Source organism: Choloepus didactylus, chromosome 10, assembly GCF_015220235.1.
Source record: "Choloepus didactylus isolate mChoDid1 chromosome 10, mChoDid1.pri, whole genome shotgun sequence".
Taxonomy (NCBI): domain Eukaryota; kingdom Metazoa; phylum Chordata; class Mammalia; order Pilosa; family Megalonychidae; genus Choloepus; species Choloepus didactylus.
The window spans coordinates 106,022,450-106,035,636 of NC_051316.1; the positions used below are offsets into that span (position 1 = coordinate 106,022,450).

The 13,187-nt window shown below is 41.0% G+C and overlaps 1 protein-coding gene across 3 annotated transcripts in view; it reads left to right on the forward strand.

Annotated features, from left to right (window-relative positions):
* The window catches only part of ASTN2 (astrotactin 2), a 926,574-nt gene that overhangs the window by 348,355 nt on the left and 565,032 nt on the right, over positions 1–13,187 (forward strand). For all 3 annotated transcript variants that reach the window (XM_037797191.1, XM_037797194.1, XM_037797193.1), the window contains exon 6: positions 4,191–4,337. In XM_037797191.1, the coding sequence (XP_037653119.1) occupies positions 4,191–4,337 (147 nt within the window). The remainder of the gene's footprint in view (positions 1–4,190; positions 4,338–13,187) is intronic.

Here is a 13,187-nt window from a genome sequence, read left to right on the forward strand (position 1 = left end):
TTTGGCAATAAAAAGAAATGAGGTATGAAGCTATGAAAACACATGGAAGAATCTTAAATGCATATTGCCAAGTAAAAGAAGCCAGTCTGAAAAACCTACATACTGTATGATTCCAACTATACAACATTTTGGGAAAGGCAAAACTATAGAGAAAGTGAAAAGATCAGTGGTTGTCACTGATTTATAGGGGTTGGGAGATGAATAGGTGAAGCACAGGACTGTTTTAGAGGAGTGAATCTGTTCTATATGATAGTGTCTTGGTAGCTATGTGACATTATGCATTTGTCAAAACCCATAGAACTTAACTTCACAAATAGTGAACTCTAATGTGAACAATGGATATTAGTTAATAATAATGTGTCAATATTGGGTTTATCAGCTGTTAACAAAGATACCATGCTAATGCAAGAAGTAGGAGGAACTGGGGGGAAAGGGTAGGGAGGAAGGGTAAATGGCAACTCTCTGTACTTTCCGTATAATTCTGTGAGTCTAAAACCTCTCCAAAAAATAAAGTCTATTTTTTTAAAATTGGTTGAATGTATGAATGGATGGTTCAGTGGATGGATGTAAATGCTAGGCACTCAACAAGCAGAGCATCCCTTCACCGCAGTGCAATACCGAGCCTGGATCGGGAGGGGTGGGCGTCTGGCATGGGTAGTTGTCATCTTCCTCTGTCTGTCGCCCTGACTCAGAGCTAAGTGCCGCCCTGGGGCAGGAATGCTTAAGAAGTCACCTTTGTCTGAGTCCCACTGTGAAGTTTCTGTGAGGTCCAGTTGCCATAGCAACTTCCCAAGCCCCAGCGGCTGCTCCACGGGCATCCAGACTCAGTCCAGGTTTGCTTTGTGCATTTCTTCTTCCTGGACTTCAGAGACAACCGTGGAGAACCAGGCGTTTTTGGAGTAAATGGTTGCCCCAGGACACTGCTCATTCTCACTCTCTTCCACTCACGCCGTCTTCCCTCATTTCACTAGCCTCTCTTCTTGTCTTCAATCCCTGTAAAAAAGAATTCGATTCCTAATACATTCTGCTAACGTGTTGGGCAAAGAGGTAAACAAGTCCTGGTTTGTGCCACCAAGGTGCTTAGGGTCTAGAGAGGATGGTGAGGCAAGGATGTATCCCTGGCTTGTGAATGACCGTTTGCCAAGTTTCGCCTACGGGCCAGAGACGGTGCTGGGCTCTTGACATTCCCTGTCTCACTTCATTCTTACGATGCTCTTGAAGAATTTGTCATTTTGTTCCTATTTTGTAGGTGATGAAACTGAGGGTCAACAAGCTAAAGTGACTTCACTCCCCACATGGGCCCTTAAAGACCCTGGGTCGCTGTGAAGGTTTGGATGACACAGGGCATGCCATTAACCCACCATGGTCCCAGGGGGTGTTGTGCTCCCTTCCATTCCTGTCCTCAGCCCTCTCCCCTAGACCAGCAGTTGGCTCTTGTGGAGCCTGGATGGTATTTCCGGTGGGCAGTTAATTGGTGAAAAGAATGCCTTGGTCACATCTGTTACCGCTGCCATCTGGTCCAGGTCTGAGCGCTACCTTCTCGGGGATCCACAGGGCACTGTTGTTCGGGACTTGCTGTTCAGGGCACCTGTCTCTCCAACCCCAGGAGCCTCTACCTACCTTTCACACCTCATCCTCTGAGTCTGGTTCACCTCCCCAAGAATTTTAATGCTGGACTTATCCTTACATACTTGTCCCCTGGAACAGACTCAGCTGAATCTGGAGTAGAAACTCAGTACTCCTGCTGACTGCTATTTGGGGTGTTTCTGGATTTCTAGGCTTGGAGTAAAACATTGACTTTTTGGGGCAAGATTTGTGCAAGGCACCAACTCATAGTCCATACTCTTTTAGTAGAGAGCATTGAGGCCAACTTGTTTATGCTATTTAGTCACTAAAATATTTATATATTTATGTTACCAGAGTATAAAACAGCTTCTTGTGACACTCGGATAAGAGATAAAACTCTTTTTTTTTCCTGTGATCCTTTTAGGTTTTAGTGATTTCCCATCTCCTGACACTAGAACCATATTTTAATTTTACCTACTTCCATTTAACAATCATTCAAAACCAGCAAATATATGAATTGTCCCTTCTATAAGCCATGCGTTATCCTATAACTGGGAATGAAGAGATTAAAAAATTAACAGAGAGTAGGCCCCTATCCTTAAATTAAGTAATTTCTAAATACCAGGCAGTAAGCTTGATGTGAGAGACACAAACGTGGTGAAGTCGTGATCCCTTCCCTCAAGCATCTCACTGTTTCTTAAGAATTACAGACATACACACAAACAGTCCCAAAGTGGGCTGCCATAAGGGTCCTTCTTCAGAGGGGACCCACTTGTGTGACAGCGTTGGTTGTTTATGTTTAGCATGCTCTCAGCTTGGTCAGCACCTGTGCTGTGCAGGCTGCTAAATAATGTTACTGTCACTCCTGGATGTTAAAATGCTGTGTGGTAAAGGCTGCATTTACTGAGCTCCTACCATGTGCCAGACACTGTGCTAGGCACTGGGGTGCAGCGCAGAGCAAAAGAGAACTCACCTGCTCTCGTGGAGTTTCCCATCTAACTACTAGACTCTAGTATTCAAATAAGGTATTTGGGGAAACACAACAGAATTAGGCAATATGTCTGCCTACAGGGTGAGGAAGTTACATTGATGGTGAATCTCAAAAGAGTGAAGGTGGATGAGGAAATGAGTGCAGTTGTATGCAGAAAAAGGAACACCTGCAGTAGTATTAACATGATGAAGAACAATCATTGATGGAGGGTGGGAGTGGGGGCGCTGCATATAATGCCGCCATGCCAGCACCTGGCTCAGGTGGCGAGCACCAGAGTTATGAGACTAAAGAACATGGATTACATCCTCTAGACAAATGCTGTGAAACAGCTGAAGGGATTCCTCAGAAACCGAGGTGGTCGGATGTGCCTGCACCTCACTCATCCCACAAGCAAACAGTGGAAGCCATGACAATAGAAGTGACTAGGGGAAAGAGGTGAAAATGCTAAAGACATAGAATAAACAGGACCTCGTGTCTGTTTGGAGGCTGTCAACGAGGAAGACAGATGACTGAAAGATGACATCTAGATTTTTGGCCAGTCTAAATGGTTGTTCGTTCAACAAATTGGGGAACCCTGAAAGAGGAGGAGACTTTAGGGGCAAGATAATGTGTCTAGTTTTGAACTTGGATTTGACATGCCCATGGGACATACATAAAGAGATATCCAGGAAATATGAGGGTAAAATAGTTTATTACTCAAAAGAGGAGCCTGGAATTTTATAGTAATTTGGGAGGTATTGCTTTAAAAATGGTAATCAAAGCCTTGAAAATAGATGTGAGTAGCAAAACTGAAAGAATGAGAAACAAAGGCGGCTTACAACAAATTCCATCGAATTTCTTTGCTGGCCCAATGCTCTCTTGGCCATGCAGATCCTATTTAATCATTCCATTGTATCTGTGAAATTATTTTTAATTTTTCCCAAGCAAAACTCCTCTCCCTATCCTCTGCCCTCTCTGCTAGCTCTTAACACAACTTGCCTTGGATTCTAAGTAGCTGTGGATAAGCTTTGGCCCCTAGGCCATAAGCTCCTGAGGAGCAGGTTCTATGCATCTTTAGTTCTGTATGTGTCTCACATAATAGGTGCTCAGTAAGGGCCTGACAACAGGTACTATACATACGTATGCCATATAATTATCACAACAACCCTGTGAGATGTTTATTATCTTCTTCATACAAGTAAGAGAACTGAGATTCAGAGAATGAATCAGGTCATAGCCAATGAGGGCTAAAGCATAAATTTGAACTCAAAGATTATCTAACTATAAAGTCATGCTCATTCTTCTAGGCCCTACTGATTTCAACAACATGGTATATTATCACTTGCTTCTAAGGAGAGTAGAGAGTTTTATATCATCTAATTATTGTCAAAAACAAACAGCCTGATTGGGAGGGGAAAAGAAACAGGAAGCTGTTTCTTTTATCTTTACCAAAAGGAATCATAAGCCTGTTTTGCAGAGTGTTAGAGCCAGACCCAGCAAGGAGCCACTGAGTTGTCATTGTAAGAACAGAGGTTGGAAAACATGGTCTTTCTTTTCAGCTTCCAATTTGGAAAATAACAGGACTCCCAATCTTCATTCCACCTCAGTTACTGGCCTTGTGGAATTATGTGCCTTTGTGTGCTTGTGCTTTTAGGTTTGCTGAAAAGCCCAGTGAACAAGACAGCGCTGACGCTGATTGCTGTGAGCTCCTGCATCCTGGCCATGGTGTGTGGCAGCCAGATGTCCTGTCCGCTCACTGTGAAGGTGACTCTGCATGTGCCCGAGCACTTCATCGCAGACGGTAAGAGCTGAGCATCGGAGATGCCCCAAACCTACTCAGCGTCTTGTGTCCCTGGTTGGTCAGTTGTCCTTCATGCATGCCCAACCTCAGAATTACATTGCAGAAAAAAAGGAGCATCCAAACTCACCTTGGAACAGGCCCTTATCATTTAGAGTCCTGAATTATTTGAATTGAATAAAGGCTGCTTGTATTTTATGGGCAAGAATAAGGTTTGTTTAATAAAGGAAGAGTTCAAATGTGATTGCAGAAGTAATGGTTGAGTTTCTTCAGAGAATCTACTGGTTCTTACAATGCTTCTGGATCCTTTTCCAAACCAACAATACTCCACCCCCTGAAAAGAGTATTTACTGATTAGAAACATATGGTAGGGAAGATAGCATGTACTTGGTTGGAATTTCCTGAGTGTCCTGGAGAGTACTCATATCTCATTTCCTGCAAACGTACTTTACAAGTATCTTATATTCTACCCTTTACTCTTTACCCAATTAATTTGAATTAGTGAGACACTGTAGTTACTTTAGTCATTTGCAAAACATGATGCAATAGACTGATTAAGGTACTTGATATCTATCGCTAAAGTGCCCTCCAGAAAAGTTGTTCCAGTTTACATCCTCCAGCAGGATATATTGGTGCCTGTTTCTCTGAACCCTTGTCCTCACTCAGCATTACTATCTTTAAATGTATTGAAGGTCAGCATAAATACAATAAAGAAGATGTATCTTAAGTGTGCAGCTTAATGATTTTTTACGGAGAAGTCCACCCAGATCAAATTATAAAACATTCCCAGCACTTCAGAAGGCCCTCTTATGCCCCATCCCAGTTAATGGCCTCCCAGAGGAAACTGCCATTTTGACTACTGGTACCATAATAGTACCATTATTTTTTAAATACTTTACTGTTGGAGATATAATGCATGCTTTTGAGATCCTCACCCTATATTTTCAACCTTATCTCAATGTACCCCAGTTTTATCTCCAACTTAAAAATACAACATTCAGAATTCAGTACAATCCCTCCAGTATTTTCTGACCAGAGAAAAGTGGAACTTTTACCCCTTTTCTCTAAAACACCAGAGTTCTCCTAATTCTGTTTATGATTGCTCCTGTTTCACCATCATGAACAAGCCCCTACTTGTTTTTCAGTAGAACTACAAAAAAGTTCAGTGTTTCTCATCTTATATACATTCAGTTGATTTTCTGACTTAAGGACAAGGCATTCGTTTCATAGCAAACATATTGTATGTACACATAAAGCAGGCAGATGTGTGAGTGTGAGATGACAGCAGGTGGGCAGGGGTGGCAGAGGGAACAACCTTCACACAACTAGGTAGGCAAGTAGGTTCGTGGATCTCATGATTGGAAGAGTTCCCAGAATCTGGGTGGGGATGGGGGAGTGGGAATGATGGACACTGACAACAGAAAAAGCAATAAGGCAAATTTTGACAACTATTAATAAGCCTACCTTTTATCCCTCACCAGTTACCATGCAACAGCTACAGAACATTAGGCCTTAGATAATTCAAGTGTTAAATATGTAATTTCATATGTGTAGAAATGGAAGTCGTAAGAGGCTTGCTCAAGGTCATGGTAAGATAGTCTAATGGCTAAGAGCACAGGCTTTGGAATAATACAGACATGAATGCAAACACTTCTTCTGTCATCTGCCACTTCTGTAGTCAGGCAAATGACTTGTCCTCTCTGAGTCTTGGTCTCTGCATGTTTAAAATGGAATAGTAATAATACTTACCTCATAGGACTATTGTGAAAACTAAAACTCCTTTTTCTTTTACATGTTTATCAGATTTTCAGATGGTTTGTAGCTGGGAAATAGCAAAATTAATGAATCCCCCCATAGAAGTCACAAAATGATCTTGATGTCTTGGAAAGATACAGAAAATGTGTTGAGTAAAAGGTGCTCTTTCTCTATGTTCCTATTCTGACTTCTATCACGGACTTAAAACTTTATAATTTCCTGGGGACTTGTCTGCTTCCCCCACTGCTCTGGAAACTCTTGTGCGGACAGGAGTTATAGTCTTTTGGGAAGAATGCTGCATCTTGCTAACACGCACAGTACCTGGTCCATGGTGGATACTCGGTATGTGTTGAATTAATGAATGGAACCTGAATTAAAGCAGAGTTGTGAACAGTTCCATGGGATTCTTCTGCTAGATGTCTAAGCAGAAAGGGAGAAAATTAAGGAAAGCTAAGTCCTCAGAGACTTCATTGAGATCAAAGAAAATTGGAAATAATCATGGGGTAGAGAAATATTGATTTGATGAAGCAAGCATAGCAGGCAGCCTCAGGAGGTGGTAGCCTGAAGGGTGATCTCAGTATGAAGGCATAATGGAATCTCCTGTCCCAAATGCTCTGGTGTCTTGGTTAAGAATGTAGCCTTTGTAATAGAGAAAGGCTTGGGTTCAAATCTCAGTCCCATGGTATAGTTACTGTGAAACCTAGTGGAGTCAATTAAGCTCCCTGAGTCTCATTTTCCTCATCTGTAAAATGGAGGTTATTTTGAGAAGATTTAATAGAGTAACATATATAAAATTTCCATGTCTAAAATATTGTGCTTGCTCAATAAATGGTAACTATTACTGTTAAACAAATTCACAGAGGGAGAGACTTCAGAACCTGGGACATTTCAGGGCAAGAAAGTATAGAAAGCTAAGTAGGTGAGAGTAACTGTTCTCAGGGTAATTCAAGAGGATGTCCATTGTATGTCCCACCCCCACAAAAGTTACTTTCATACTTGAAGATGTTAACACTTGAAGACCCTCAGTCTTCTGAGCATCAACAGGAGTGCTAAGAACAGCCAGTTCTTGAGTTCAGGCAGAGGGCTGCCTTGTAGTTCAGTGAAGCAGGCCTTACCCAGCCTGATGCTAGTGCCTCCTATGGGCAGATACTCTGATGCACTGCTCATGCCACTCCTGCAACAACTCTCCAAGGGGGTCTTTTGACAGATGAGGAAAGTGGGGCTTGGAGAAGAAGAGAATCCAGTCTTCTGTGGGGGTGGAGAAACTCTAGTACAGTCCAATTTCTATGTGTTGGACTAGTGGAGTTTCTAGCTCTAGATTCCTGGAGATATGCAGGTGTTATACAGAGGGGCAAGAGGAAAAGTGATGATGGTGTCTATTTTCCTGAACCCTTATCATCACATGGCATTAATGTTTATAAATGTATTGCAATATAACATAAATGAAGTAAATAACACATATTGTAAGTGTACAATTCAATAATTTTTTACATATATTTGTATACTCAGATCATCAAATAGACTTCTGCCCAAGACTGCTAGTCAAGTTAAAACAAACACACATAATCATCAAAAACATATCACGGTCATAAAGCCTGTCAAGATGAGAGCAACCCCCTTCAAATGGGGATGGTTCCACTTGAGACCAGATCACCTAAGGACCCTGACCATGACAGCTCTCAACCTTTCTCACCTTCCCCCAAGCTAAGGTGCTGAGGCCCTTTCTTAGAAGAGAGAGTGCTTAGCCATCCTGAGTAGTGAGCTCTCCGTGGTGCTGAAGCAATGGAGGAGGCTAAGTAATGGGGCCCTGTCTTCTGGAAAAAAATGAAATCTGCCCTTGTGTTACTGCATAGTTATATTCAAGGCTTACTACTCATTATGGGGAAAGGTCAGCATGACACAACACTTGTCCAGAGCCCAGCTGGCAAGAGCAATACACACCGATAGCAACCCCCATCACAGCCCTTGGCAAATCTTCCTTTCTCTGGGCCTCCTCAAGGCCACCATTAACTTTTTGACCTTCTAAGCACACGGTTAAGAGATGGATATGTTCAGATGCAACTTGCTGGATTTAGTATTGTTTCTCCAATGGTGGTCTATAGGTCATCTACATTTGGATCATCTGGGCTGATGTCACCAGAACTAGTGAATCAGACTCTCTAGGGGTGGAGCCCAAGTAGTAATATTGTTAAAAAGAATGCCGAGTAGTCTCTTAACAATATTTTGAGATCTGTATTGAGATCTATTTAAGAGTTAACTTTCTTCCATCCAGCAGCTGTGATAATTCCTTGAGGTTCCTTGGAGCCCTGATAAGTGCTTTGTTTTCCTCCATTTTTTACTTTCCCGATGTCAACTTACTGGAACTGCCTCATGGTACAGCTCCATTGGCTTCACATAGCATTGAATACAATATGAATGGTCCAGCTGTGAGTTTTGTAACATAGCAGCCCTGATCACATGGGTTTGAACCTCATCAAAATTGCTGTGCAGGTGGCATTATTGATTACTCATTATGACTCAATTTTTTAAAATTCAGTTTTATTGGGATATATTCACATAGCATATAGTCATCCATGGCATACAATCACCTCTTCACAGTACCATCTTATAGTTGTGCATTCATCACCCCAATCTATTTCTGAACATTTTCTTTACACCAGAAAGAATCAGAATAAGAATAAAAAATAAAAAGAAAAAAAGAACACCCAAATCACCCCCCCATCCCACCCTATTTTTCATTTAGGTTTTGTCCCCATTTTTCTACTCTTCCATCCATACACTGGATAAAGGGATTGTGAGCCACCAGGTTTTCATAATCATACTGTCACCTCTTGTAAGCTACATTGTTATGCAATCATCTTCAAGAGTCAAGGCTACTGGGTTGGAGTTTGGTAGTTTCAGGGATTTACTTCTAGCTATTACAATATATTAAAACCTAAAAACTGTTATCTATATGGTGCATAAGAATGTCCACCAGAGTAACCCCTCAACTCCATTTGAAATCTCTCAGCTACTGAAGCTTTATTTCGTTTCATTTTGCATTCACCTTTTGGTCAAGAAGATGTTCTCAATCCCATGACGCTGGGTCCAGTTTCATCCCTGGGAGTCATATCCTGCGTTGCCAGGGAGATTTACACCTCATTATGGCTTAATTTGAAAAGCTCGTCTTAGCTGAGACTTTAGTTAATGCATCCTCTGAGGCTCCTAAGGTAAGTCAGGATATAGTCACCCAATATCCTTGCCCTACAGTAGAATAAACTATTTTGAAAGCAGTAAGCTGCCTAGATTAAGGGAATGAAGTTGTTCCACTCCAGGATAGGCAGTTAAAACTACACGTAGAGATGTCTGTCTTTTATGTTCTGAGAATTGTATTTTGAGGAGGTGAGTGATACATTGGGGCATGTCCAAAGGAGAGTATTTGGTATTCAAGAGATTGTAAAACCATTGTAGACACCTAATGACATCTTTATCAATGGTAGAGGAGAATAATTTTATAAGAAGAGTTGAAGGAGCCTAGATATCTGGCAGTTTTTTTCAAAGCACTTTACATGGATTTCCTCTTTTAATTTTCATATAAAACCTGTAAGGCAGGATTTAGCCCTGTGTTTTATAAACATGGAAAATAGGGCTCAGAGATATTAAGTGATTTGGTCATATTAACACATGGGATTTCATCTCTGGCTTCACCTCTTTGTTTACCTTACCCCCAAATCCAAGGTCCTTCCATGCTCTAAGAGTCAATCTACATGATCATGATAATTATTATTTATCTTGAAAAAGGAACTGGTTTGTTATGGGAGGTCCCAGAAAGCAAAACTAGGGCTATATAGATGTTGAGGTTGGACAGGATTGGGTAAAAACAGAACCTTGCCTGGAAATGTTTTCCTCTGCCACTGGCTGTGTGACTTCATGCTAGTCACTTAAACTTTCTAAGATTTAGTCTCATTATCTTTAAGGTGGGGATAATAGCAATACATATCTTACAGAGTTATTATAAGAATAAATTAAATAATGCCATAAAGCTTTTAGCTCAGTACCTGGGACCTAGTAATGACTCAATAAATTGTATAAATGTTAGTCATTGTGATAATATTTTTTTAATATTGGAAGGGGGTCATGGCAAAGTAATGAGGTCCCCATGGTAGAGAATTTCTTGAGAATAGATGACCGCAATTCTTTGAAGCCATAAAGATAACTGAAGGGATGGGTTTGGCTTAGGTACATGATATTTTGATTCTAAGCCATTTTATCAGAATGCAAATTTTTAAACCACATCTTTTAGGGATTTCAAAATCTTTTTGTATGTTCTTTACTATTTCGTTCCTGAACTTCACATACTCTTGGCCTAGGCTTGGAAATGGAGTAAGACTCAAGAATAGGTGAGGGCCAGGGAGGTCTCTTAAACTCTTTGCTTCACTAAATGCTACACACATCACATACATACACACACACACACATATGAAGCCATTTTTTTTAAATGTTGATATTGCCATTGCATCAAAATACCTATGCCAAAATGTCTCTTTGTTCAGGTCAAGTTAAGCCAATGACATCATCTTTTGAGCTGAGCTAAGATGGATTTTAAGTCTTCTCTGATCCCTACGAATGAGGTATTAAGGTCTGAGGGTTCCTTCAGTGCCTATGCAATCATCAAGTAGAAGTCACCCATTTTAATCCATACATTAGGATGGCCTGGCTCATTAATATGCCACCTGTGTAGCAGCTTTTGAACATAAAATCTTGGTCTACATTTGTTTCCTTCTATTCCCACTTCATGTCTTTTGACCCAAAAGAATAAGCTAATTTGTGGCTTTGTGCTTCTGAGAAATGAAGCTCATAACTGGCTGTAGAATTTGTTTTCAGTGATTTGAGTACATGGGAAGAGTATTTTCAACTCTTAGAAGGGAAAATTATACCACGCCAAAGGTTGCTGTCTAGATACAAACTGCCAAGCAATTTATCTAAAAACAGGAGTTCCCTGGACATGCTGTCCTCTGGAATCATTTGGGGCTTTAAAAATATTCAGTGTTAATTGCAGATCTTTGAGCACCATGGAACGAGCTCAGGTGTGGAAGTGATATATAATCCAGCTTCTGCCTTTTTCTTCCTTAACTCCTATGCTTGTGCATAAAGCTGTTTAGACAAATGGGCTGTCTTACCTTGTGTCTGCCCCACTCTTACTGTGCTGATGCATTGCTCTCTACCAGAGATACCCTTCCTCATTCCTCTATCTTGTATCCCTACTCATTTTCTAAGGCCTAGCTCAATTTTCTTCTTCCCCCAGTAAACTTCCATGAGTCCTCCAGTCAGGAATGATCTTTCCTTCCTCAAAAATTCCACAGAACTGTATTTGTACTTTTCTAATGATTCTACATTCTTCCTTTTATCACTGCTATTGTTATGTGTGTTATTGGAACAACCTCCATAGTCCTGAGAACTGGCCTCCCTACATTAATTCTAACTCCTCTTTTAAAATGAGTCTCAGCATGTTAAGCATCTCATAAAACTGTTCACTGGTTTCTAATTGTACTTGTTTTAAAGACCAAACTTCTTAATGTTGCCTTCAGCCCCTGCAAGGTCAGGCCCCTGCCCTCTACTCCAGCCTCACCTCATGCTACTCTCTCCACAGTGGTTCCTTGAATACCCTCTGCTGCCTCCTGCCTCGGGGCCTTTGCACATGTAGCTTTCTCTCCCTGAAAGTCTCTCCCCACCTCCCCACTTTCTCCTGGACAAATCCAATTTACCCAACAGTGATTGACCTCCCTTTTAACACCCAAGCCTCTATTAGGTCCCCTTAATAATTATTCTCCCCAAATCCTGATCTTTTCCTTTATTGCACCTATCTCAGTTTGTCATTATATACTTATCTTGTTTTTCTTGTTTTCTCTCCAATTGTAAGCACCATAAGGATTTAGATCATGTTTGTTTGTCTGCACATTATCTTTAACACCTAGGACAGTGCATAAATCAGAGTTGGTGCCCACAAAAGCATTCACTGAATGAAAAAATAAATAAATAAAGTGATTTCAGTGCCTAAATTCAAATTTCCTCAAGGACAAGGGCCACAGCTTATTCATGTCAGAACCATCTGTGATGCCTAATGGAGGCTCTGACTCATAGTAGGCGTATAATAAATAGTGTCTGTGAAAAGAATAATAGGGGGAGAAAGAGAGAGAGGGGGGCAGGCAGGTAGACCAGATGCCCCATAAAGGTATATTCTGGAGAATGACAGTGCAAGAAATTTGAGGTTGTCTTTTTGTCTCTAATTGACTTCATTCCCCAAGGCCTTGCTTTTATCCCCAGAAATGAGATACTCCAATCAAACTCACCTTCCTCCCCCAACACCAAAATGTAACAAGCTTTATCCCAGTGCTCAGGAAGGAAGGAGAAGTATAGACTGAGTTGTGATAAGGAACACCCAGGGGGAGGAGGCAGTGAACTACCAATATACTACATTAATATGCTAAAATCAGGAAGAATAGGTTGAACTCCAACCCAGACTTAATAACTATACACAAAAGAATGCAGGGAGAAGACGAGGCAAGACTTCAGTCAGAATTAAAGTGAAATCTGTAATGAAATTGGTGATATTATTATAAACTGTGAAAACTTTGTTCCCTTCTTCCTCTTCTTGCGCTTAATGGGCGACTTAGACAACCATGGCCTGGAACTGGTGCTGGGAGCTGTGAATACCCCCTAGAGTAGAATCCATTTTTTTTTCTCAAACCTCTTCATTAGGAAAGTACATACATAAAATCATGGTAGGAAAAATACTTCATACCATTTCTTTCTCAAATAGTGACTGATACCCAGGTTGAAAGGGACAAGGGATTGGGTGAGAAAAAACCCAGGAAACATTCTAAGTAGCAGAACATATTCAGGCTTTTAAAGCTATCACTACAGCCAGTTGGGTTGGGATTTTTAATGACACTCTGTGCTAAGATGTCAGCTTGGCTTCCTACCAGAATGAATTGTTACTAATTTTCCTCCTTAAAAAAAGGGATAACTGAGTTTGACATCCAAAATTGGAGACTAATTTCTATGTTTTGATAGCAGATTGGGTCCAAAAATATGCTCCTAGGAACTGGGGGCAGAGGA